This window comes from Calypte anna, chromosome 17, assembly GCF_003957555.1.
Source record: "Calypte anna isolate BGI_N300 chromosome 17, bCalAnn1_v1.p, whole genome shotgun sequence".
Taxonomy (NCBI): domain Eukaryota; kingdom Metazoa; phylum Chordata; class Aves; order Apodiformes; family Trochilidae; genus Calypte; species Calypte anna.
Genome location: NC_044262.1, coordinates 713,570 through 740,950, shown reverse-complemented (window position 1 = coordinate 740,950; position 27,381 = coordinate 713,570). Strand labels below are relative to the sequence as shown.

The 27,381-nt window shown below is 48.3% G+C and overlaps 1 protein-coding gene across 5 annotated transcripts in view; it reads left to right on the top strand.

Annotated features, from left to right (window-relative positions):
- EHMT1 (euchromatic histone lysine methyltransferase 1) overlaps nucleotides 1–27,381 on the top strand; it is a 93,795-nt gene that overhangs the window by 23,962 nt on the left and 42,452 nt on the right. For 2 of the 5 annotated variants that reach the window (XM_030461141.1, XM_030461142.1), the window contains exons 2-3: nucleotides 21,337–21,424; nucleotides 26,212–26,768. In XM_030461141.1, the coding sequence (XP_030317001.1) occupies nucleotides 21,337–21,424; nucleotides 26,212–26,768 (645 nt within the window). Of the gene's footprint in view, nucleotides 1–6,200; nucleotides 6,309–16,010; nucleotides 16,208–21,336; nucleotides 21,425–26,211; nucleotides 26,769–27,381 lie in introns of those variants that run through there. The other 3 variants (XM_030461143.1, XM_030461144.1, XM_030461145.1) reach the window with 3 other exon arrangements.

The window sequence follows — 27,381 nt, the reverse complement described above, 5'->3', positions numbered from 1 at the left end:
ATTTGCACTTAAATCCAGAAAAGCTGGATGGGAATGCAGAGCCATTACCAGTGGGCTTTGATTTCTTCTGAAAGACATTGTAGTCCAAAAATATTGCTCAAATCTGTTTGGCCCCGAGTATTGCCAGATCCTCATTAAAACATGTGGATATTTCTGTGGTTTAAGCTGTTCAAAATGCATTCAGGATCCAGTTACATTAAATTAAGCAACAATATTGGCCTGGATGTTGCTGGAGATATTAAATGTGGCAGTTGGAACACCGAGCAAAATGTTTGCACGTTTTAATTGCTTGATGAGCAATTTATTTATTTATTTATTTATTTTTAAATTTTCTTCCAAGGAATGATTGAGAGCACTTAAAAACTGTCTCTGCTCTCCTTGCTTTGCCTCCTCCCCCTCTCCAGGCTCCAGCATCCTCCTGGCTCCTCTCTTCCCCTTCCAGCCTGGTTGGGATGCAGCCCTGGTGGGATGGGAGGATGCTGCTGCCTTCCTGCAGGCTCCTTACCACCTCCCCAGGGTGCCAAGAGCTGGTGGGGACCTCCAAAAGCCTTGGGGGGAGTCTAAAAAAAAAATAAAATCCCAGCACAACCCCCCAGAGAGGTGGGCATCACTCCAGGCTTTCCCCAAGAGGGTTTTGCTGCCGAGTCTTTGCTCCATTGGGTTTTCCTAAAGATTGCCATGGACTAAATGCTCCCAAACAGCAGCCCAGGGCAGCAGGTGGTCCCTGCCTGGTTTGTGCCTGTGCTGGGGCTCTGGGCAGTGTGGGGCTGAGCTCTGGGCAATGGTTCTGCTGCTGAGAGGGCTCCTGTGCTCCTCTCCCTGCCCTGCCAAAGGCACCTCACATCACCAGCTCTTTATTTCCTGGTGTTATTCTGCAGCCCCCCTCAGGAAAGGTCAGGATGGGACCAGGGGAGCCCTGCCAGAGCCTTGGGACACATCCATAATCCATGGGATGCAGACCCAGTGCTGCTGGTGGGGTTTTAATGGGCTGAGGGGGGGGAACTCTTTTGGTTGTGAATTTGACACATTGCAAAAGCAGTTCTGTATTGGTGCCTTGTGGTTTTTTTTTTTTAAGGTCAAAGATAAGGGTAGTTGGGGTATATTGGCATTTTTTTTCTATAGCCTTTTGTTTGGGGCCCTTTCTAGTTGCAGAGCAGGTTGTGTTGTATTCAAATGAGCACCTGGCTGGAAAGTGGCACACAGCAGGAGTGGGTGTTCAGTACCTGTGTGTGACCTGAGAGCATTCACACCTCTGGGCTGTCAGACACAAAAAGGGCAGTGAAGAAGCTTGGTAGGCTCAGAATTCAAACTCCTGCTTTACTTTTTCTAGTTTTTTCTTTTCCTCTTTAGTATAAAGTGCACACATTTCTGTGGGATAGTTCAGGGCTATTAAAAAAACCAACCCTGCAGCTTTGGTTCAATTTCCTTCTTTATTTGAATTTTAAAGAATTCCCTATATGGTGATAAATGGGGATTGTTAATGATTCATAATTGAAGAAAGCAAGTGAAAATATGAGGCATAATGGGGGTCATTACTGTGAATGTCCTCTGCAAAAGCAGATGGGGATGCTGGGGAGGGGAGGCAGAGGTCCAGAGTTTGAAGAGCAATCAGCATCAACCCTTCTTTAGGCTATATATTTTTTTTTGTGCCTCTGAAATCCACCATGAAGAGGGTCCAAGGCCCAGCAAGGTCCCCAGGAGGTCTGCTGGCTTCAGCATTGCTTGTTTGATGGCTCCATCCCTGTCCCTCTCTTGGCTTTGTCAGCTCTGTTGTAGGGACTGCTTCGGTGCTTGATTTATTCAGGCAGGTTTGTTTGTGCCCAAAATGTATTCCTGCCTTGGACCAAAGTGCCTTGGAGCTTGCAGATCAGGGCTGGGGCATGCAGGAGGAGCTCAGGGGAATGTTCTTCCCCTGGTGATGAATGAGTGTGAGCTCTCTAACACAAAGTGATGGCAGCAACATTCCTTCCCATTCCTGAGAGAGTCCTGAAGGTGAAGGTAACTGATGAGTGCAGGGGATTAGAAATGAGCTGTAAGAACCTGATAAAAATAAATGGATCCACTCCTTAAATTGCTGGACTCGGTTACTCTATGTACTTTATGTACACCTTGGTGTCCTTCCTGCAGCACCAAGGTCTGAGCAGAGGGTCCCATGGCTGAGCATCCCTCCTGCAGCGTTGGTCTGGCTGTATGAACATGAGATGGGCACTTGTTTGTTCTGGAGCATACAGACCACACAGCTGCAGGAGAATCTGTCTGTACTCGTGTTACACCACAGCTTTTGTTTGTGCATTGCAGTGGATGCAGCTTCTGTAATTGTGTTGGGGTTTTTTTTCCTTTTTTTTTTTTTTTTTGGCCATTCAGGCTCCTTGGGAATGAGGCATGTTTGGATGAGCAGGGGGATCTGCAGGGTTTTACAGGAACTTCTGCAGGGTTTTTCTCAGTATGGAGAGGAGGAAGAGCAGTTTGGAACCACAGGCTCTTTGGGTTGCTTTGCTTTGGTTGCTGTTTCTTCCAAAGCAGAACTTGGAAACCTCAGTGTTGCAGGCAGGGCACAGCACACTGACATGGAAACATCCACCCGTGCAGGTTTCCCCCCAACATCTGAGGCGTGTCAGGAAAGAGGAATGTCAAAATATTCAATGGCAAAAATATTACTGTGATGGTGGCCATACCCCAGGGATGTTCCCACCATCACCATCTGGGCTAACGTGGTTATTAGCATGAGCTGAGTGAGATCTTTCTTAAAGGGACTAAAAAAGCCCCTGAGCAATCCTGTGAGGATGGGAGTATCACCCAGGCTCAGAAACATGTACTGGGTGTTTGTACTGGGTGTCTGCTGCTGCCTCCCACCTGAAGGTATCATTAAAACACCATAATGGAGCTCACTGCCCTTCCCCTGGGGCTTTGACTTGCAGCCCAGTTCTCCAACAACAACAACAACAACAAAATCTGAGGGAGCTTCTCTGAATTTCTTGCTCCTGTTGGTTGATTCAGATGTGACTGCTTGGATGAGCCTGGACCATGTCCTGGCCTCACAGCTTCACCCACATGGCATCTCTGGGTGTAAAAGGCTCCTTAGTGACTGCAAGTTTACTGTTGTGAATAAATATTTTCCCATCAAAGCCATGTTACAGGAAATATTATCCAGAGGGACAAACACTGATATGTTTGTTACCTACAGTGATGTTTGGGGCTTTTTGGTTGGTGTCAGTAACAGGATGAGATTTTTTTCAAGTGCTTGAACTTCAACTGAGATTCCAAGTGAAGTCATCCCAAGCAGGCTGTCCCAACATTCTTTCCTGCTCCAATCTGGCCAGCCAAGCTGACTCAATAAATCAGAGCAGAGCATGACTTCACATCTATCTCTCCTGTTTTGTGTTCTTCTGCTCCATACGTTTGTGAAGCAGCAACCCAGAAATTTTTGGCAGTTAATTCTCCAAGCCTTGATTTTTCCCATCTGTAACATGGAGACATGAATACTGCCTACTATTCTCATCTCATATTATAAATTGCTTTATGAAAAGGCCAAGGTATTTTTATTGATGCAGTATATCTAAACAAATCACTATCTGGTTCTTTTTTACTTGGGGATGTGTAGGTGCTCAGCTCTGTGGTAACTCAGCTCTGACACTTTTTGCCCTCCCTCCTCTTTCTTGCCCTGACGGGGAGGTTCTGGGTGTCACTGATTTAGGATTTATTTAGGATTTATTGCCTGCAGCCTCAGGACCTTTGGTGTGAGCAGGATCAAGAGGAGTTGGTGCTGCTTCCCACCTGAGCACTAATGCCTGCCCTTGGTGGCAAAAAGTTGAGTTTATAACTGGATAAACATGTCTAGAAGATGTGGTTGCTTTCTTTTTGGTTAAGCTTGTGTTGACTCTCCAGCCCATGCTGCAGGCAGGGGTACCTGGAGCAGTTCTGGTGTAGCTTCTGGAGCACTGTGGTAGGAGCTGCACAGGATTTCCCTCTTGGATTGTTCCTCCACTCCAGGCAGAGTACCTGGCCTAGGGTAAGCAAGTGGCTCTGGCTTTGCTTTTCTGTTTTTTCCCTACTTGTCCCCAAGGAAACAATATCAGTGTGTATGTATTGAGGGAAAAAGGGATTTTTAAATAGTGATGAACTGTGGTTTTCCCTTAGTGCAGCAAGCCAATTGTTCATTAGTGAAATTTATTAATAATTCTCTTACAAACCTTGTTGGTGAGTCTGCTTTAATTGCATCAACAAGAACTGGATGTATGTATATCTTTATTACATTAAAAAAAAAAAAAAAAGGTAGAAAGCAATGCTTGCAAATTGGTCTTTGTTTCCAAGGAAACAAACTTGACATGCTTGAGCTGTGCTAGATGCAAACACTGCTAGATTCAGCAGGCATGCCTCAGGATTTTATGGTCTGGATATTATTTTTAAACTACCTCCAATTTAAAGGCAAGACAGAGGATGAGAACAGAACTGGTTGGCAGGGTTTGCCAATGGGTGCTTCGTGGAAGCCCCGTGCAGTGCTGGAGGTGCCCGAGGGGTGCTCAGAGGATCCCATCCTGAGCTGGCACCGGCCAAAGGGGTGCCCAGGGCCTTGGTGAGACCCTGCAGCAGGAGCAGAGAGCTAAGCATGTGCTCTCTCTGCCAAACGGGTATGGTTTCTCCTGGGTCACTTTACCAAATGTTTTGTTCTCTACAAATATTTGAGTAAAATGCAGCTCGCTGGTGCTTGGTGTGAGACACTGCCTGGTGTGTTCCCAGGTCACAGCAAACACTGCCTCAGATAGGTTGTTAAAAGCTGTGGGTGATGCTGAGGACTGGGCTGGATTTATCAAGGAAGAGATGAGAGAACTTCAGGAGTTGTTTGCATAGTGAATCCGAGGTGCTGCGGACTGATGGACATCTTGACTTCTGTCATTTGTACAGAAATGAGTGTTTTGTGATTACCTTGGAAGTCTGGTTCAGGGAAAAAAAACAGGTTTTGGCATTCATCTGTCACTTGATATTTCTGAAGTGCTGTGTTGATAAAGTAACTTGATAATTATTATTTATAAAAACTCCCTTTGAAGAATCAAAACTTCAGCACTTAGGCTGTACATACATGGCAGAAATATTAGCCCTGTGTGCATGGGAACAAGCACACACAACCAGTGGATTTGATCATCCAGGGGATTGTTTTTTTGCTTGGGCCCAGCATGAGGAATAAGGGATATGTTGGAACTTTGTTGGGATTAAATAACCATTTTTTTCCCATGGCCTGCAGAGCTTTACTTCTGAAAAAACTAGCTTTGCTTTCTGGAGGAGTTGTGTGAGTTGGTAGGGATCTGTAGGAGATCTGTAAAGGATCTATACAAAGAAATATATTTAAAGAAATACAAGTTTTTAACAACAGTGAAGTTCCATGCTTGCAGCATGCAGGGCTGTCATCCTCTGGCAGTGAAAATGCCCAGTGGGCTTCAGCATTCTGTGTCTTTGCATATTTTGTTATTTGGAAAGCTGGAAAGGATTAAAAAAACCCCAACAATCCTCTATTAATTCTTCTTAGAGATGATCTTGCTGTGTTGAGGAGAGAAGGTAACTGGGACGGAGTTTCAGGGCTGACTGGTGAAAAACAAACCTCTCATAAAATTCAGAATACAGAGCATGGAACATGTTGTGCTGGAGTCTCTTGGCCCCCCTCTTTCATCCTGCTTTTTAACTTTCTTGCAAATGGAGTTAAAATAATCTTCAAGGTGATAGAGGGAAGAGTAGCTTTAGGGTAGGTTTAGCTTTAAGATGGATGGGAAGCACTATTTGCATTGCAAGCTAAAAGCCTCAGTTGAAGCCCGTTGGGAGGTAAAAATAAAATAATATTAATGGCATTTCATGAAAATATTGTAATCTGGGGAAGGCCCAGAGTGAAAAATCTGCTGGGTTGAGTGTCTCTAGGAAATGCTTCTGTTCAGCACAAGGCTTGCCTGAGAACAGGATTTTCCTTGCTTTTGTTCTAAACCCGAGATGCTTTCTGCCTGCGATCCCTGCAGCCAGAGCTTCCCTCCTTGACAAGAGGATGGAAAGAGGAAGGTTGGCTGGGTTGGGATCAATCCTGCACCTTTCCTTTTTTTTTTTTTTTTTCTTTTCTTTTCTTTTTCTTTTTTTTTTTTTTTCCTAATGACACTTCCTTATGCTTACATTTCATTAAAGCTCTGAAATGGCTGAAGATCAGCCTGCACTGAGCATGCTCCGGGGTGGAGGCTGCACCCATCGAGTGAGATGGATTTGTGGCTGGAGGAGCGATAGGCCTGGAGTCAGGATCTGGAAGGAGCCAGGAGCTCCCCCCGGCCGGGATGGAGGTAGGGCAAAATCTGGCTGATTCCTTCCCCTGCCCTGGGGCCAGGGGAGTGAGGAGACCGGATCAAGTACAAACTGTTGGACTGGATTCAAAAGCAGCAGAGTTTAACCACTGACACGAGATGGCTTCAAACTGCTTCCCTGCGGATCAGCGGGGAGGGGTTTGGAAATCCTGACCTTTACTATATAAAGCTCCAGACCTGTCTGGTGGCGGGGTGGTGACATGAAGTGACAGGAGGCAGGGGCTGGCGGGCAGGGCTGGGGGGACTTGCTGGGTTTTGCCTTCATCTTGGAGCCATGTGGCTGGCGGGGCTGCTGATGCTTGGGAATGGGTGCAGAACCTGCTCCTCACCCCCAGGCTGGAGCCCTCGATGGGTTTTGTGGGAGGGTGAAAGAATGTTAAAACCCAAACTCCTGGTTTTTTGCAGCCTGATTTTGCATTCCAAGGGCTGCAAACAAACCTTGCCACATCAGGTCCTCCAAAGTGGCGAGGAGAGGAGGGAATACAGACATGTTTGTGTCTTGGCTGGGAGATTTTCTGTGCTTCTTGCGGGGCTTTGATGTGTTGGTCAGTGGGGTTGGGGGCAGGAAGGGGAGCCTGAGGTGTGCTTGGGTGAGCTTTTGGGGTTTGCTGGAGTTGCCAGCTCGTTACAAGGAATGTGTAAGCCCCAGCAGGTATGTGCTGCAGGAGCCAATTGACTCCAGTTGTTGTACAGGCGAGCTCTGGGGTGAAGTGCCAATAAAACATTTACATTGGCTCTGGATGTTTGTATTGGTGAGGTGTAGGGAAGGTCTGAGTTGGTGTGGAGCAGGGGGGAGATGTTGGCCACGAGCTGCAGCCCTCACAGCCCCTGTCCCCCGGGGGAGGTGTCTTACTGGGGGTCCACACTTTGAGTCTGGCTGTAGGTCCAGGTAAGGCAAGAGGTTTGCTCTCCTTCTGGCTCTGGGAGTGCTTTGGAATGACCAAGTTCTGGTGTTTAACTTTATTAACAGAGATCTCTGTGCTCGTGGTCTATCTTTAGCCTGCATACAGGAAGATAGATCAGCTCTTGCCTCAGGACAATGCTGGCTGCTTTTCATGGTGCAGTTCAGGGGTGATTGGTGAAGAGCAAAATGTAGATTATTTGATAGCTCTGCCCTGGGTGATGGTCTGACACAGTTGGGTCAATCTGCATGATGGGTCACTTCATTACTAAGGAAACTTGCCTGTTTATTGCCAGGTGCTGCATTTCTTGTGTATCCAATGCTTCCCTCGAGTGTTCCGAGCCTGTTTGATAGAGCAGCCCTGCACTCAGATGGTGACCAGCTTGCTTACTGGGGTTGCTTTATGGTCTCTAAGTCCCAGCTTTCTGGCCATGCAGAACTCCTCTTACACTGTAATGGACACTGGCTTGTTTATGGTTGGATGAAAGCACAAAGAAAAGTGTTTATGTAAAATAAACAGCGTTGTAATTGTACACGGAATGCAAAGGTTTTGATTTTCTTTGGCTCTGGAGGGGGCTGCCTCTATGGCTTCCCAGAACTGATCCTGGTGGCTTTTTCTCCTTGTGTGACTGGCACTGAGGTGATCTCAGCCCCAACTTTTCCTGTATGGTCTGTCTGCCTTGATGAAGAAATTTGACTGAAACAGTTTCAGATGCTGGAAAACCACTGGTGTGCTCATTTCCTATTGTGCTTGTGTGAAAGGTGTAAGGTAGCCTTAAAGACCCACTGCCACCTTATGGCAGTTGCTGAAAAGCAGCCTCTTTAGTGCCAATTCTGTACACACATCATGCTTGCTTTATTTCTCCTCTCTCCCTAACTATTGATATTTGCATGAAGGCAGGAACTTTGTTTTTAAAAGAGTTCATCTGCACCTTCTGCTCTGTGCCGAAATTGGCAGTGTCAGAGGAATTGTTTGTAGAGCCATCAACTGCAATATTTCATCAGCGAGTTCATGATTTGGGGAGAAATACAAAAGCATCATGAGGCGCTGATTCTGCTCCAGTGAAGAGCTTGCTTGTTTTCACATGGATGCCCTAATCGTTAACAAAAAAATAAATTAAAAAATAGGTGTGAGGTCAAAGACCAGGGAGACGTTGGCCACGTGAGGCTGAGGATCTCCAGCGTCACAGAACGTTGCAGCAGGAGGCAGCTGGGATCTCAGCAGCCATTGTTTTGCAGCCATTTTTTTCAGCCATTTTTGCAGCTGTCAGAAGGCTCCTGGGTAGCAGGGTGGCTTTGCAGTGACATGGCTCTGGTCCCCACCACACCGACTCTTCCCCCACGTGGAACAATCAGAGGTTTCTCTGTGGAGCGCACGGTGAGTGTGGGTGAAGCCAGGAGCTTGCTCACTGCTGCTGAGGTGGGAGCTGCAAGGGATGGTGTGTTCAGGACCCTCCTGGAGCAAGGCTGTGGGTGTCTGGGAGAAGCTCTTGCTATGTGATAGCTGAATGAAGAAAGGGGAGACATTGTGGGTTTGGGTTTCTAAAATAGAAGGAGCCGTGGTTACTATATGTTAAAGCTGAAGGAGTGTCTAACTGGGAAGTGTTAGGGATACAGTATGTTCTAAATTGCAGCTGTCTGGCCAATATGCTTCTAAATAAAGTTCTAGGATTGCCCTGAAAATGAAATACTCAACACATATTATCAAAACATAGCAACATCTCCCAGAGAGCTTACATCTAAACATCTGTTGCAACAGTGTCATTTTTTTGTTTGTTTTTCTTTTTTTCCTTTTGGTGTGTGAGATGTATACAACACATCCAACAAACATTTCATGTTTCCTGTTAAGTAAAAGCATTTTCAACTTTGCTGGGGAAAGAGAGGGAGGGAGGGTAAGAGGTGGCTTGGAAACTCTGGGGGAAAAAAAAACCCAAACTAAACAGGTTTTGAAAGGTGGAGAAAGCTGTGATTCCAGCAGTGTTCACAAATGACTGCCTGCCCGTTCAGGGCTGTTACCCAAGCCTCGAGCTGGATATTTGGGTTCCCTTGGAGGATGCTGAGGACACTGAGGGTGGCCTGGGACTGGGTGTTCTGGTTGGGAAATGCTGTACATGGTGGCTGAGGAGGGGAGGAGGCATTTTAACAGCTTGTGGCAGTGGTTCTGAGCCGTGCAGAAGCAATTCAGGATTCCATCAGAAATACTCAGATATCCAAAGTGCCCTCAGCTCTTTGGGATTGCTTCTGAGGAGGCTGAAAAGGAGCTTCAGGTTTGAAGCAACTGGAGGGTCTGGAAGGAGAGGAACCTGATGGAAATAAGGAAACCCCCTTGTATTTTGCAGAGCTAAATATTGTTCTTCCCATAGAAAGAAAACTCTCCCATTGCCTCCCACTTGTGCCTCCTCTGCAAGGGAGCTGTGAAAATGCTGAACGCAATGGTGTAATTAAGCAAAAGCCCTGAGGAACCCAGTGCCCTTTGTGAAGGGAGGCTGTTGTGCTGCTGCCTTCCTCCTGAAAAATGTGAGATTGCTGAAAGGGATATTTGAGCCCTGAATCAGGGAATGGAGGCCGGAGAGCCTTGGTGTAAAAATACCTTGCAGTTTTGTAGCTGGTAGAAGATGTTTGGTAAAGGAGGTGCGATGCTGTCTTGTACCAGCTGGGTGGGGAATTGCTGGGGAGTACTTGGGTTAAATAAAGGGGAAAGCTGCATGGGGCATGGGCTTGTTCTTATCCTCCATGATCAGAAAAAACATTTCCTTGGCTGGCCTGGAGATGGGTCTTTAACCAGCTGCTTACAAACAGCCCGAGCAGTGCCCGACCCCTGCAAAATGGGGGAAATGAAGATCCCGGGGCTCTGGCAGCCCTGGGGTGGCAGTACCAGACTGAGCAACCCTCTGATGGTCTGGAAGCTTCTTTCTCCTTTTGAATAGCATGAATGTAAGGGCTTATTAATCAGCACAGAAGCATCCCCTGTGAATGTGATGCTGGTGCAGAGCTGCTGCTGGTACAGAGCAGATCGATCACTCCGCTCGAGTTGGTTGGTGAAGCATCTGCAATGCCCTGATCAGCTTCGATTCTGTTTTATTTATTTATTTATTTTAACAGTGTTTAGTGCTTTCAAGGATGACTGTGAGATGTGCAAAGCATCCCTGGTAGCTTCTGCTCTCAGTGTACATTTAACCTGAGCAGTGAAACCATTGGCAGCGTTGGGCTGCAATGGGTGCTGCCCTCCTGCCCCCACTGCTGCTTATCTCTGGCAGGGGATGTTGACTCTGGGGGTTCATTGACACTGAGTTTGTTAATAGCTTTGTTTCTCTTTCTGTGTTTTTAATGAAAGTTTGGTCATTTCATGCTGCAAGGAAGGGCAATGTGTTGACTGCTTTAAAGCCACCTTTGGAGCAACATCCGTCTATGCTGTTGGGTTTTTGTTGCTTTTGTTTGGGGATTTTCAAGTTTGTCTTAAATGAGTTACATCTACAGCCCTCAGTGACTGATTGGAAGGCCAGGAAAATCTCATTTTGTGTATATTAAAACTTATGATTTACATCAAACAAAAACCCAGTGGGTGAAAGAGAGATCCTTGCTTTATGCTGTCACCTCAAATATTCCTTGCCCATGAATTTCAGTCATCTCGATTTAGCCTCGTGTGTTCTAAGTGTTTAGTACTGAAACTTCTGCAGAGTGGGGAGAGAAAAATAACATCCCCATAGCCAAGGCAGATCTGTACCAGGCTCCTGTGCTGCTTTAAAGCAAATGTGCTATTGCTGCTTTGCAAATGTGCCTGGACTGAAGTAGCTTCTTGGGCAGGAGAAAATGTGGTTTGTGGATGTTCCCAGCCCGCCCTAAGGCACTGGCAGGATCAGTTCCTGTGGTGCTGAGCAGAGAGGAGGGGATGGGCAGAGCAGAGCAGGCGATGGCTTCCAGCTTGTGCTGCAGCCTGAAGTGACATGTCAGCTTTTGGGGCAAGGGGTAAGGCAGACAGAATCCTCGAGGACCTCAAAACCTCCCCATGGATTTCCGTGGCCATTTCTTTTTTTCTCTCTACAGCACAGGCTGCTCCCTGCCCCCTCAGCCCACTGTAACACATTGCCTGCAACTCTTCTTTTCGTCTCTACTCTTAATTATCTTCTGTGCTCTTATGTTTCGCAAAACTTTCTTTTTTTTTGATTTGGTCAAGAACACAAACAGGTGGTGCCACAGTCCATTGCTGAGTTTCCTCTTCCTTTTGGCCTCCTCTGCAGGGTTCCTGTTCACCCTCCTGCTGCAGGGGTGGGAGGTTCTCCAGAGCCTCCTCCTGCCTCCTATAAATGCCAGGCTGGTGCCTGAACCCCTTCCAGCCCAGCTCTGCTTACAGATGTGCTGCCGAGTTGCTCTGGTGGAGCTTGAGCAGACACGAAGATTGCCAAGACTTTATGCTTAATTGTTAAGTAGAACTGAGACAAACTACTTTTATTTTGAAGCTAAAATGTCTCCTTTTATCTTTGCTGGCTCGGCCAGCTGTATCCTATGGCTTGACATAGGCTGAGCTCAGAACTCCTGCACCTAGTGGTGCTCGATCACTTCATTAGGGTTTTCCCCCATTGTTATCTTTTTCACTCCCTTCTTTTTAATGCCTGTGCTTGTGATACCCTGTTGAGGTTGGCTGTACCAGGTCAGGTTGTCTTATCAAATCCCCAAAGGGAAAGCCTTCAGCTCAGCAGATCAGGTCTGGATGCAGTTGCACAGTGAACCAGTTTAACCCATGTGCCTTCATCCCAGCACCCAGGGGTCGGGTGCTTCATTAAGCAGAACCAAATCAGCAGGGAATGTCCCCAAGCTGGGCAGCATCCCTCCCTGTCCCTCCTGCTTCTCCTTTTCCTGGGGGCAAGGGCTACCCTTGAAGGCCACAGAGACGGCACACCTTGCTCTGTGGTTTAAAAGGCTTTTTGAAATATTTTTTTTTAATGCACCTTTTTTTTTCCTTTTTGTTTTTTCCTTTTTTTCTTTTCTTTTTTTTTTTTTTTTTTTTTTTTTTTGAGGGCCAGTGATCAGTTTTTCTGAGGCCTTGGCACCCTGTCAGGAGGTTGACAGATGCTCTGCATTACCGGTGGGTCCCCGGGATAATCGCGCTCCAATGGACGCCCTGGAGCCGGCAGGTTCTCTGTGAAATGGCTGCAGCTTGGAGGGAGCAGTGAAATGGTCTCCTCTGGGCATGCTCACTCTGTAGAGGGAGCTTTTATCACATGAGCAGAAACTGAATCACTGCTCATGAGGATCTGGAATATGCAACTCTTTGAGTCTTCATCAGAAGAAGACAACAGATGTCGGCAGGTACAGCAGGGTCCGGCTCCCCTGGCTGCGGGCAGGCAGGTTCCTGCTGCTGGGGAAGGAGGAACCTTGGAGAGGAGGAAGAGAGTTGGGGGAAATCATGGCTGGGGGTTGTTTATTTATTTATATATTTGTTCCTCTCTACCTTCGTTTGGCTGCCCCAGGCGGGGAGGGCAGGCGGGGTGCAGTGGGTGCTGGCAGGAGGAGGCTGGCCTGGCTCTGTCCCTAACCTCATTGTCACCTTCTGCTGTGCCATGGGCTTGCAGGGACTTTGCAGCTGACATCTCCTGCCTCCTGGGAGGCTTGGGCTTTGTTTCCTCGTGTCCGGGTGGTCTTTTATTTGTCTTCCAGGGTGGGGAAGTTTGTTTGGCATGGTTTAATTTATTTATTTATTTATTGGGTGCTTTAAAAAAAAAACTCAACGCTTTCATTTTATAAAGTGTGAAGTTTCTGGAAAATATGGTTCTCCCAGGAGCTCTCCCTGCTTGCAGCTCTTGTAAGGAAGAAGAGCAAACCCTGGGGTTCCCAAGAAGCTGCTTGAAGGATGAAGTTCCAAAGGGGAGAGGAGGAAAGGAGAGGAGAGGGCCTGTGGCCTCATGGCACCTCCTCACTTGGGTCTCTTTTGACAGCCTCTGCTTGCACCAAGCAAGCCTACAGCTCACTTCTTCAGCTGGAGCAGCAGCCAAGATTATTTTACCAGGAAGAAACGAGCCTTTTTATTTTGGGGTGGCTTTCTCCCCTCTCTCTTCTGTTTTTATTTTTTAATTATTTTTTTTTATAGCTTGCAATCCAAGGGAACAGCTGATTAAAACTAAACATCCGTGGTTGTTTTCATGGCAGGAGGCCCATGTCTGCAGCTTGTTTTGAAAGCAGCCTAAAATCCAGACCCCTGGCTCTGCTGTGCTCTTGGGGTGGTTTCATTTTTTATTTTTTTTTCCTGTCATTCATGTTTCGTGCAGACAGCTCTGTTGGCTGCCACAGAGCTCGGTGGGGACACTGAATGTCCCAGGGCCATGGGCAGCCCATGCATCCTGTCAGTGGGCAGATCAGCAGCCTGGGCTGGCTGGGCTCTGGGGACAGGGCTGTGCAGACACCGTCTGGAATTTTCACTTGAGGAGATGTGAAGATGGCATTTAAAAGCTTACAGGGTGGCCTGTGATACCTAATCCGAGTCTCGTGTCTTCACTGGACGAGAAATATGCCCGCTATTTGTCATCTAGAAGAAGTGTGCTGAAGGAGAAGGCATCGGAGGAGAGAAACAAGATTTCTGTCCAAGAGTGAAAAGCAGAGGCCTTGACGCCCTGCCCTGATCATCAGCTCCCATCCTGGGAACAAAACGTGCTTTGGGCTTGATGAAGGCTGAGGAAAAAAAAACAAGCCAAACAAACACCGAGGTGTGTGCAACGTGTGGTGGTGACCAGGGTGACACTGGTGTGACAGCTGGCCCAGAACACGGAATGCTCCATCCCTGCTGGCTGATGCCCTTTGAAAGCCTCTGCAGAGAGATGCTGCACAGCCTGACCTACTTTGGAGGGAAGAGAGAAACCCAAGGGCTGGACTTGGTGCTGCTTTCCAGCAGGGGTTAAGAGCCCCAAATCTGGGGCCTTGGGGTTTTTTTCACCCCTTCACTGACTTCTAAGTGCCAGCACGAGCTCTGCCCCTCTTCTGAAGAACACCTCTGGGCAGCCCTGGGCTTTGCAGCACCCAAGGGGCACATTTTCTGCTGATTTGACCCTGGATAGACCAAGCCTGAGCCTGGCAGTGTGTGTGCAGGACCTGGGGGCTCAGGATGGGGCTGTGGCTCCCCTGACCTCTGCCCCATGGTGCCATTTCCTTACCACCCCGTGCAATGCCAGGGAGCGATATCGTTCAGGAAAACAGAGTTTTAAGGAGCTTCTTTGGCCAGCTGGTTTGGGGGAGGGCTGGCTTGATTACTGCTGCTTTTTCCCTGAAGTTTTTCTCTTTCCTGTTCCTACTCCTGGAGCTGAGAGTGGTCGAGGAATGGCCTCAGTGGGAGAGCTCCCTGGTTTTTGGTTCATCCGAAGGGCTCGGGGCTGTGGCAGCTCGTGAGGCTCAGGACCATATGTTCCTGCAGTGACATGTAATGTCAGTGATTTGGAAAGCAGATCAGGAATTTCTAACCCTTAACTACCATCTTCAGCCAGTTAATTTTGACTCCTGTTGACTCGGAGCTTTGACACCAACCCCTCTTTGCAGGGGAGACCCTTGCATCCTTGATCTCGTGGCTGGAGGAGAAAATGTCTGGTGATGCTGGATGGTGGCATTGGTCCTGCAGGGGGGCAGAGGAGGAGGAGAATGGGCAGCAGTGCCTGCCAGGATTTGCAGTAGTCAGGAAAGCAGCGGGTGTGAAGCTCACACACCGTACGAGCTAATTGGAAAGTGTCCTTAAATAATAATAATAAAAAAGAAAGAGTAGAGGAAAAAATGTAGAGCAAGCTCTTTAAAAAATATTCTGGGATCCAACAGAACAGCTTGCTTCTTCCAAACCAGGCAATGTATTTATCAGTCCCCATCAGGAGGGGGCAAAGCTGGTGGAGATGGGTGGAGGTGGTGGGGTTAAGAAGCTCTGAGGTGTGAGTGTCCTCTCTGCAATGCTGCCATACTGTGTCGGAGCAGCAAAGCAGGCTTTTCACAACTTGTCCTTGTTCCAAGGATGAGGAAACCTCCAGCTCTTCTGGCATTTTCTCTCCGTCTCAAGTCAGAGCTGCTTTCACCTGTAAAGTACGATCAACACGGACAGGGAGAAGAGAGAGGGGCTGGGAGCAACCTTGCAAGGCTTTTCATGGAGCTCTTGGTGTTAAATGAGGAACTTTTCCCCTCCTCCTCTCCTCATTTTCCTGTGTGCCTGCAAAAATACTCTGGTTTGCATTTAAGGACAAAACTCTATGTGCTGGGACTAAGCCAACTTGTTTATTCAAGGGAAACACCATCTTTCCAAGCCTTTCTCTCGCAGAGGAAGGCCTGACAGAGGATGGCAGACTGGGCTGGGGATTATATTTTTAGGTGACATCGAAGCACGGTTGTGATTTGAAGAAGCTAAAAATCATGGCTGGCATTTTGCATCCAGCTCCGTGAGACCCCCCCCCCCCCCAAAAGGGGTTAAATTCTCCCTCCAGAACAGGTGGATTTGGACCTAAAATCAAGGAGGGGGTGGGGGAAAAAAAAACAGGAAGAAAACAAACCAAAACAAAAACAACCCAGAAGAAACAACTACAAACCCACCAGCCACAACCCCACAGCCCTGCTGCTCTCCAGGCTTTTCAGTTTCCCTTCTCCAGGGCAGCTTTTGGTGAGGAAGGGGCCGGGAGGAGGTGATCCCCCTGTGCTGTGCTGCTGCCCAAAGATGGCAGGTCAGGCTGTGGCTGTAAACAATGCAGTTATGAAATGGCAGCGCCAGGCCGAGCTGAGCATGCTCGGGAGGGAGCTGCCTGTAGGGGGAGGTGAGCCGGGGAAGATGATCTAAATCAGTGCAGTTCTTGGGATTGAAGGAAAAGGCTCCACTCTTAATGACAGAGCAGAAAAAAAAGGCCCCACGCCGGGGACGAAGCCCGGAGGCCATGGAGGAGAGGGTGTGAGGATCTCCCACCTCCAGGACTCCGGGTGCTGGGCAGCGCCGTGTCCCTTTCCCACCCTCCAGGAGAGTAAAGCCTTGGTGAGGTTTTGCTGTAGTTATTAGAGGGACAGGCCCCAGGGTGCAAGGTTTATTATTATTATTATTATTTTGTCTTTTTTTTGGTCTCTTTTCTTTTTCTTCCTTTTTTCTTTTCCCCCTCTCTCTCTGACCGCTTTTCCCGCTTGCAGACATCGCTGCCTGGAGGTGACCCAGCCCGAGGTGGTGTGGGCAGCTCACCAAGGTCCTCCAGCTCCTATGGGAAGCCCACACGGAGCTTTCCCTCCTCCACCATCCTAACAAACCCTTCTGCTGGGATGGGCAGGGGGAGAAAGAGCTTCTGTGATGGTTTGGGGGTGGGAGGAAGAGGAGAATGGAGGCTGGAGAGGTGCCTGGGCCCTGGTTGATGGGCTTGAGCTGCCAACCTGCTCACTTCCAGGCTCTTCTTGATGCTACAGTTTTATCCTGGCTAAGCCTTCTTGGGATCTGGGGATTTCTGAAATGGCTGGTTTGCTTTTGCTAGAGCTAGTGATGAATCTTGGTCTCCATTCTAGGTTTTTCTTTCTCCCTTCCCAGCTGTACTCCTGGCTCAACCTCAGCCCGTGGAAGGAGGAGATGTCTTTGTCTGCTGTGGATTTACACTTGCCTGCACATACAAGTTGCAAGGGCTTTAACTCTACTGAGACACAGCTCCGTGGGTACAGTGCTTCCCAGCTGGTGTCTGGGAGATCAGCCTCCCCTTTACAGGAGGGGCAGGGGCTCTGCAGACCCCCCCTCATCTGGAACCTGCTCACCACTGGGGACCGCGGTGTCTTCCGAGAAGTCACTTGAAAGTCCTGTTGTGTTTCATGCACGTGTCTCCTTCTTCCCAGCTGTTGCATGCAGGGACTTGTGCCTCATTTCTACCCATCCCCTTGGTTTGGGAGTTGATTTGTGTGGCTGGAATAGGAGAAAGGACACAGGGGCAGAAAATGTGGCTTTTGTTTCAGGAAAAGCCTGGATGAAAAGAATTCAGGAAACAAAAGAATGGCAAAGAGTTTGATTTGGGGACAAACTTCAGGCTGAGGGCAGTGCTTGTTGTGAGCTGTAGATAAAATTCCATGTTCACATGATTGCACGAGGCTTATAAGGAAGTGGCCTTAATCAAGAAAGAAAACAAAAAAGAAAGAGCTTTGAGACTGATGCCTGCTTTGTAGGCTAGGTATGCTAGTGGTCACCTTTCCTTCCTTCTCCAGATTAAATACTTTTGCTGCTTCTAACGGCAGGCCCATGGTCAGCATCTTCATGAGCAGTGATCCCAGACCTTGCCCGAGCAGAGCAGAGCTGAGCAGCACTGATAAGTGAGGAGCCTTCATGTGCCTGCAAGCATTTTCTTAATCATTGCTTCCTATATAACTAACAACCAAATATTTATCTTCTCTTCAGGCAAGGGTTATTATGAGCAAATTTGTTTGGGTTGTGTTATTTTATGTATTTCTTTTAGGAGGAAAAGAGAGGAAAAAAACTGGAGACAGTTGCTGCTGGGGTTGCATCATGCACTGAGAGCTTTGTCTCTCTGCCTGGCTTGCTGGGTGCATTGCAAACCTCCCTGCTCCCTGCATGGGAGATGAAATCCTCAACGAAGGGCTGCAGAGAGCTCTGCCAGCCAGGGAGCTGGTGTTGGGGTGCATGTCCCAGCTGCCTGTGGGAAGTGTGCCCCATGGAGTCACCTCTGAGGGGTTGGTGTCCCCTGGATGTGGCTTCACGGGCTGGGCAGGATGGGTCTGTCCCCCTCTGGGGTCTGTGGGCAGAGCACGGGAGATGCTGCTGCCCCAACCAGGAGCCAGCAGAGTTTAAAAGGGATCTTTCTGCTCCAGCCCTCTCTCAGAGCATCCTGCTTTAGCATGGTTCCAACCTAAATAACGCTGCTGCAGCGCCTCAGGTTCCCGGATGGCTGATTTTTAAGACAAAAAAAAAAAAAAAAAATTAAAAAATAGCAAACTGGACCCTGGTGAAGACAGACATCTTGGCACATCAACCTCTGCTCCTTCCTGGGCTGCCTGGAGAGAGCTCTGGTTCCTGATGTGACTCTGGTCTCCTGGGCTTGGTAAGCTGCAGTATGTTGGAGTTTAGCTGTGCACATTTTGTCTTTGCCTATAAAACCTGTTTGGACCTTGTGAAGGGCACCAGGATGGCTGGTGGAAATGTGGAAATGCCAAGGAGGAGGCTGAGAAAGCTCCCTCTGTGCTTCCCAGCCTTGCTCTTTTTCTCTTCTTTCTTTCTTTCTTTTTTTTTTTTTTTGTTTTAAAGGCACCACTGTAGTTTCTGTTCATCATCTGGAAATGGTGCAGAGCCTTTCCTTGGCTTGTCTGCCCCATCTTCCATCCCCTCCAAAGACCTGGCAAAGGAGAGGAGCCCTGTTTTATTGTAAACAGAGGTGGAGAAGAAAAACTAACCCAGCATTAGCTCCTCTGCTTGGATCCTCGTGGCTTCTAAAGCCATTCCAAAGACCTAATCAGTCTTTCTTAAGACGCAATAATTTTTTCCTTCCCCTTGAAACCTAAAAATAAACAGGTTGGGGGGTGGGGGTGGGGGGTAACACTTGTTTCCTGGTGATGTGTTCTCTTTCTGGAGGTTCTCCAGCCACGGAAGGTGAAAAATCTGCCTGGGGTCGGTGAGAAAGCTGCGGGAAAGGGGGGAAGGAGGAGGAAAAAGGAATGGAGAGAGTGAGACTTTTATTGTGAAGCAGGCGTGCTGGCAGTTGGCTTTGTTGGGACTGCTGCAAGAGCAGACATTGCTCGGCAGGGAGGGTGGGTATAGGATTTCCCTGGCAATCGGGAGCTGGAGACGGATTGGGGCCTGGGGAGTGGGAGCAGGAAGGGAAGTTTGCTTGGAATTTAAGGGGAAAAAAAAAAAAAAGCCCAAACAAACCCAAACCCAACACACACACACACACACACACACACACACACACACACAAATGGAGGTATTAAGGCTGGTGGTGAAGTTGCTGTGCAGTTGTCTGGGTGGGGATGACTGGGCAGGGCTGGGTGCTGAGTGGGTGCCCCGTGGTGCTGGCGGCTGCATCTGCTGGGTGCTGATGGGGATGTGATGGCCTTGGGGGGCAGAGGCTTTGAGCACTTTGCAGGGATTTCCTGTAGTTTCCTTCTGATCAAAAAATGCTTCAAAATTCACAGTTGGCTTGGTTTCTTGCCCCCGTGTAATTATTACTTTGTTTTCTACCTTGGTGCTGAGTTTCTGTGTGTTTCAGAGAGGTGTGGAGGCTGCAAAGCTGCTGCTGGTGAGGGCTGAGATAGGGACCAGGAGCCACGACCAGCTGCCACCTCTGTCACCCTTGCCTTGGCACCCAGCTTTGTGTTCTGGCAGGAGACAAGCAGTGGTTTCTTTCTGGTTCTCTTGGCACTGAGAATTCTGCTTCAAGAGCAGCTGCCTCTGGCCTGGCCCTGGGGCAGCCCCAGGCTGCTGGTAATGGCAGTGGGGAGGCAGGGATGGTGTTTAGGTGCTGAGCTCTGGTTGATTCCAGGGTTCCTGCAGTGGTTTTTCTGCAGGCAGGATGGGCTGAGCAGCAGCAACACCTCTGGTCTGGGTGGCTTGTGGCGTGGGGATGCTGCTTGTAAGATAAACTGAAAATTGAATGGGTAAAAATGAGCTGCTGGGGCTTCCAGCATGAGTCACTTCGATAGCAGGAATATCCAGAGCTTTTCTTGTTGAAACAATGGTTGGAGAAACAAGGTTGTCTCTGTTAGACTGAGGCTCTCCTGCTGCTGGTGGCTGTGACCAGGGGCTGGGTGCCCCTTCTCGTGGTGGGAGCCATTGGGGTGCTCCAGCTCTCTGCACTTCTCTTGGCAGAGGGAACAGCCTTGCAGCAGGGTAACTCCAGGAGAAAAAGGAAGTTATTCCCAGTGAACAAGAGGTCCGGGTACAGTAGATGTGGGGTTTACAAGCAGATGTTTGCTACAAGGATATATACATATAATTGGCTTAGCAAATAAAGAAATCTGGTGTGTGTTCAAACTTTGGGCTGTGTTGTTCTGATTGTTTCCTTATGGAAGCTGTTGGGCAGTGTCAGCTGGAGGTGTGTTCTGTTCCAGGATACCTGCTTGGTTGGCTGAGCTGAGGCTGCAGATGCTTCTGGCTTGCTTTTCTGTGTGTGTCTGATCATCTGAAGGTGGTTTTCTTGGGTCACGAGTTCTTTCGTGCTGGGAGCGTTGAGATGTGGCCTTCCTCCACCTTCCTCCTCCCCAGAGGAGCAGTCCTTGAAGGTGCCCTTCACTCCTTGTGGGCTTGGCAGGTGGTGGAGGCTTTCCCAAGCACCCTGTCTGTCCTCCAGTTTCCTCTTTCCCATCAGCTCTGTGTAGATTTGCAGAGGATGGCAGTGAGGATGGTCCTGCTCTCATGGGAACAAACCTGATGGGGTGGCTGGCAGCAGCAGGAGCAGCCCCAGAGCTCCCCAACCTGCTCATGTCTGTCATCTCCCTTTTTTGACAGAAAAATAAAAAAAAAAAAAGGGGGGGGGGAGGGAGGGGCATGGCAAATTACTTTCTATAGAATTAAACCCGGAGCTCATTAAGGTTTCTAAACCTGGTGTTGTGAATGGTGCCTGGGCTGCAGCTCCCTGATACTTTGTGTCGTTCTGTAAGTTCTGTTTGAATGAACTGTGGACAAACCGGAACCAAACAGCAGAAACCTACTGGGGCTGCACATCAGGGGTAATGATGTGTAATGAGAAGATGTGGATCTCCTTCCCCTCACCTTAGACCTGAGAAGTTTTGGGGGAATAAGGGTCATCTCGAGGTGCCTTCCCTGACCATGTCAATCCATGCCTGATCAGACAGACTCAGTGGATTCCCAAGCAGTCAGAAAACCTGTCTGGCTGCAGTTTTACCCAGAGCTGTGAGGTCTCAGGTCTCAGGCTGGGGTGCAGCTTGAAGCCCCCCAGCTCTGGGACAAGATGGGCCAGCAGCTGGGTCAGCCTTGGCTCTTGTTATCTTTGACCTGTGCCTCCGTGGCAGTTTCCTGGCAGCTTTATTTTGCAGAATGAGGTTTGCCCGTGCTGTAAACAGGATGTGTCCATGATTGTCTCTTGTTTTAGATGCAACATGTCTATGAACCTTGAGCTAAACCATGTTTGTTGGTTTTTTTTCCCCCCTCCCTTCTCTCCCCACCCCTAGCGAGCAGTGCTGAGTAAGGGAGACACAAGGAAAGACGCCTGCATGAAGACTGAGCTGCTGAAAGACATCACCAACAATAAAGAGGAAGGTGAGCACCTGCCCTGACTGAGGGCCAGACCTCACTCCTGAGGTTGGCACATGGTGGGAACAGAGCTGAGGGCCTGGAGATGTGCTCTGTCCCCTGAGGCTCTCAGGTGGTTCCCTTCTCCTCCTCTGTTTACTCTGAGCAGGGCTGTTCCCCAGAAGATGTAAATTTGCTTTTCAGTCCATCCATCTCCACCCACCTGAAGGAGAACAACTCACTTTCACTTCTGCTTTGGGGTGGCAGTGAAAAGCAAGGGAGTTACTTTGAACCTCCTCTGTGTGCCTGGTTTGAGCTGAACTCTGATCCCTGTCACACGGTGCCCTGGCTCCTTCCTCCCTCTCCTGAAGTTAACTTTCTGTTTTCCTCTTGAGTTTCCGTGTTGCTCCAGAAGAGGCACTGATAGCTGCAGGATGGCTGGTGGGGTTCCCTGCTCCACACCTTGTGTTCCTGTGGGATGTATCATTCCATCTGCATTGTTTCTGCTCCCTTTCCTTTGCAGGATGCAGCATTTCAACATTGATGATGAAATCTTTCCTGCGTGGCTGTCTGTGGGTTGCATGAGCACAATAACCATGTCATTGGGATTGGGAAAAAACCCACTGCCCTTTATCTTTTCCCTCCTGTTTTTTCCATGACTTGATTGTTCCTTTACTGGTTACTTCTCTGTAGGGTTTGATGTGTTTTTGTTCTCTGCTCCATAATAGAATATTAGAAAAGCACTGACCTGGCCCATCAGCAAATCTAGTCTTAGCTAGGAGCAGAATTTTGGACTTGGTTCAGAGGTGTGTGAGTACAGCATTGCTTTATCTTCTGTCCAACATCATGTCTTGTCAAGCTGCTCTAGTTAGAAAGTAAAGCTCAGAACAGGCAAAATCCTGACTGCTGTGTCAGACGTGGCCATGGGGCTTGCATATTAACTGGGAGCACGTGAGTGCTGCTGCTGGTACCAGTTGTGGATGGACCTCTGATCTGGGCAGGCCAGAGACAGGGTCTGAGATGTCAGGGGGAGGTCATGGTGCTCTGAGAGGAGGCTGGCTTGTCTCAGGAGTGTACAGTCAGCTTTTTTAGCTCTTGGTTGATGTTCAGGTAAGCTTTGAGATCTGTGGAACTGAAAATTGAGAATGAGAGTGGGAAGAGAGACATATCTGTGTCTTCTATGTCTTGACTGATCTTGACTAATAGTAAATGCAGTGTGAAGCTGAGAACTCTCCCTGTGCAGGGACAGTCTCGAGGCTTCACATGGTGCTCAGCTTCTAAGCTCTTCAGTGTCTTGTCCAGTTCTGTTCCTGGGGAAGGAAGGGTCCTAAAACATGAGCTGCATAGTCTCCATTCCTGTGGTAATGGCTGAATTGTATCCTCCCTTCCCAAGCATACCATGTGTGTAGAAGACAATAATTTGTGTGATCCTTGTGCTGTGTTCTTCTCTGACCTTTGTTGCCCAGCTGGGATCATCACAGGAGTTCAATCAGTTAATGTCCCTGAATTCTGTTAATAACAGTGTTCAGTGCTGGCAAGGAATTTACATTTTTGAGTGTTGTGTGCTCATGAACTCACTGCAGCAGACCTGAAAGATGGCATGAAATAGTTTCTCTGAGCTCTGTTTCCTGGCTCAGGGATGGGTGGGAACATCTGGAGCTGGGATACACGAGCTGGAAAAGTGCCCTGAAGCCTGAGATTTCTCTTTATAAGTTTGCTTGAACAATTGTTTCCCTTTGGTGAGGAGGATGAGCCCAGCACCCTTTAATATCTTTGTCAGTGACATGGAGAGTGGGATCAAGTGCAGGCTCAGCACATTTGGAGGTGACAGCAGGCTGGGTGCTGTGGCTGGCGTGGCATCCAGAGGGACCTGGCTGAGCTGAGACTGCTGAGATGATCCCACACTAAGGAGTGAATTAATTTCATGCTGGCCATTAAGCTGCTTGGAGTCACTGCTGGGATTCCCCTGGGTCAGATGCAGTGTACCCAACCTGCATCATCCTGAGCAGGAGTTGCTCTTGATTTTTCTTTTTTTTTTTCCTTCTTTTCCTATTCTGACTCCTGGCATGTCTGACAGGAGGTGGGAAGCAGTGACACTGCCAGAGGGTGACAGTGCTCCAGGGCACTGGGAGGAGCAGCACTTGTGTTTTGGAAATACCAGGCCAGGTTTCTGGGTGGATATCACCCACCTTCATGAATTTAAAAGGGTGGAGGAAAGAAGAGACCATCAGTAACTCCCCCCAGAGAGAAGCTTAGCCTGAAACACTTAATTCTCCTCCTTTCTTGGCTTCAAAGTATTCTGCTTTTTGGCTTCAACAATAGAGGTGGTGCTTTCCTTCCCAGTGGATACAGCTCTGGCCATCAGTTCTCTCCAGTCTGTGTGGTTTCAGCCCCATCCCTTTGGCAGCCTTTTATGTCAGTTGGGCTTCTCAATGCTTTACAGTTTTCTTTTTCTCTTGACTTTGAGGAGGAAGTAGGGAGGAGACTGTTGTAACACAGGGATTATAAGCAGGTGCATTTCTTCTTGTTTTTAAAAGTTTCTCCAGCAGGACTGTTGTGTGTTAAATAAAAAAGGACTGTGGTGCTTTAAAGATTATCTGCAAAGTGCTCAAGGTAAAAAAAAATGTGGAAAATGTATGTATATATAAATGCATACAGTGCTTACACCATTCAAAAGCCTCAGCTTTTTATTTGAGCTCTGTCTTTGCTTAGCTGAGAGTTTGATGTTCCCCTGGCAGGAGCTGGAGCTGCCCTGTGCTCTGTGCTGGGGGCAGGACAGGGGCACTGGGGTGTCTGCCCCTGCTCAGCACAGAAAGCATGTAAAAGTTACAGAGCAGATAACATTGCATTTGCTTGTAAGCCTTTTTTTTTTAATTTTTAATTTGTATTTTTTTCCTTAGATCTTGCATATTTTTCTTATTCTGTCTCATTGAGCAGTGAGATCTGAATTTTAAAACCATATTTAAGACTTTTTTTTTTCAGAGCATTCTGACAATAATACTGAGATTTGAGCTGATCATCTGGATCCCTGCATACAGAAAGTTTCTGGTGGTTCCTCATCCCCTGTGGCCCCCACAGAGGTGGTTTGGTTCCCTCTGGCTGTGGCTGGGGATGGCTGGTGGGGACTGAAGCTCATCCCTTGGAGCACCCTGGGCTGTGGGAGGTGTCCCTGACCATTGCAGGGGAGGCACTGGGTGATCTTGAAGGTCCCTTGGAACCCAAAGCATTCTGTCATTCTAGAGTTCTGGGTTCCATGGCTGTAGGGTTCTGTGTTTCTCTGACTTGGAGGCAGAGCCTCACAGCAAGCAGAGCAGTAGCCTGGCTTGGGAGGGCAGCTCTTGTTTTCCTGTTACCAGACCAGGTGTTTTGGTTGTGAGAACCAAAACTGAACTGGGTTACACATCTTGCTGAGCTACACAGCTCCTGACACAAGCCATTTTAAGTTCTTCTTGGGAATCTCTGCAACTGGATCTTCAGGTAGTACCAGGGATGATGAGCTCCTGCAGTTGGTGGGGTGGCTGTGGAGCCCTGTGCTGCTCAGGAACTCTGTTTGTTACTATTCCAAAGTATTTATTGATTTATTTTAGTGCTGCCAGAAAATGGAACAGGCAGCTGGAGATAATCTTTCCCCTCAGAGGTTTGTCCCAGCAGCTCAGGACAGCCCTGCCTGCAGGCTCAGCTCTGTTGGAGGCTGCAGACCCCATTCTGCTCAACCCACTGGTGGTGGGGGCTGGAGCTGGAAGCCACAGAACCTTGGATCACCCTGCAGCCTCTGCAGGTGTTGATGGGCAGGCAGAGTGGGTGCCTAATCCTGTTAAATCAGAACCATACCCCTGACTCCTGCTGCCAAGTTCTCCCCTTCTGTGCAACCTCAGGGACTATGGAATTTCATATCTTTGTTTTGTCAGATCTCAAGTCATACAAATTTGGAAGCCTGGTGCTTGTTTTTAGAGGATTGATGGCACTTCCACAGTCAATCAGATTGCAATTTGCACACTTGATAAGAATGTGTGTGGGGGCAAAAACTGTATGTGGGATTTTAATTTTAGCTTCATGGATTTTTCATAAAGTCCATGACTCTTTCTGGAATAATGTAGTTATTCTTTCCCCCAGGGCAGTGCTCTAATTTACCTTGGTTTGGTTGCCTTTGTGGCAGGTAGAGCAATTCTTGCCCTCTGCTTATTCAGTTTATCTAATAGTCAGGCACTGAAGTTATTGGAGTGCTCTGGTGGGAGTGCACTGTATTTAAATCAACAAATACTGAAGGCTTCATTCGGCCAGGTGCCCAGTGCTGAGCACTAGAAACCTCCAGCTGTGGTTAGGGAGCTCATTTTTTTTGTTTTCCTCTGGCACTGACTTTGCTGAAGTAGTTGTTTAAATGGCCACAGCACAGTCACCAAGTGCAAAAAGAGAAACAAGGATTAAAAGAATAAGGGCACAGCTGTTGGCTCCCTCTGCACAGGACTTCTCAGGTAGTTAAAGAACAATGAAAAAACTGGAAGTTCATCTTCTCCCAGAGTTGTTGCTATCCAGAACAAACCCTTTTGTGTCTGTCAGAGCTTGCAGTGCACAGAAGGTGGTCTGGGTGGTTATGGAAGGGCAGCAGATGGAGGTGTTGGCTTTGGGTCATGCTTGGACATCCACTCCATGACTGCCTGCTGGAGGTGGGGGTTCTGCCTCTGCCCTCCTGGGTGTGCTCCTGTATGTTCTTCACTGTTCTTCCCTGTAAGTAGCTGTGTATCCTCTGTGGGGTTTGGATTCTGCTTGTGACCCTTTTCTTTCTCTTCTCTTCCTCCCTCTCCCTCTTTCCCCAGGGTTTAATGCCATGGCTGCAGATGAAAGTGCTACAGAAAAGCCAACGGGGGAACCAAAAATGGCAGTAGATGGGGAAACCAATGGTTCCTGTGAGCACAGTGAAGCTGGGAGCCACCCAAACCCAGCTAAAACCACTCAGGACAACACGAAAGCGAGCCAGCAGGACTCTGGTACTAAGTTAAATAGGATAGCAGAAAATGGCATTTCTGAACGAGATGGTGAGACTGGGAAGCAGAACCATCTGAAAGCTAATGACTTCACACAGACTTCTGTCACAGGGAGCAATGGATATATCCTAACCAAGCAGATGGCACAGGAGCAGCCTCTAAGGACTACCAGCACCTTTGCTTCTCTCACCGGCCATGCTGCAAAAACCCTTCCAGGAGGAGGAAGCAAAGGGAGAACTCTGGGCTCCTTTTCCCAGCTGCCTGCCACCATGCCAGCCAAGCTCGGGGAGGGCAGCAAGGACATGGATGCTAAAAAAGCCACAGCTGCTAACACTGAAGTCAAGGTCCACAGAGCACGGAAGACGATGCCTAAGCCCACGCCCAGCCTGGTAATGTATCTGCTGCTCTGATTGCTCCTGCCTTCCTCTGGGTGCCTGGGAGGGACCTCTCACTGCACGGGCACACACCTCACTCTGACATGTCCCACTGAGTCCATTGATTTCTAACATACATGTCTGTATTTCCACTCTGCCTGCAGAGAGAGGGTGGTGTTAAAATAGAATCATCTGGCCACCACCAGCTCTCTTCCCAGTTGTTTCTAAATATATAATTGATCAATTACCTTCTCCAGCAGTTCTGTGTGAGACAGTAAATGGCCTTTCTCTCTCCTCTGTATTGCTCATCAGCAGTCTGCTGAAATCCAGAGCTGCTCCTGAGACAAATTAGATTTCTTATGAGTTTGACCCAAAGGAAATTAAGCATAGCATGTTAACTTGAAGATTCTCCTAGGCTTGGAAGCTGTCAAGAAGCTGAGAGGCAACTGTTAGGCAACTTGATTGCATTGCCTGTCATTACAGTAGTAAACCAGGTGATATTTCCCTCTCTCCCTCTCCGAGTTGCCTGCAGTAATACAACTTGTTCAGAAACTTGCCCTTCAGAATCCTTAGGGGTGGATTTGCCACCACTGACTTAAGAAAACAGAGCTCTTCTTTTTGATTTTTT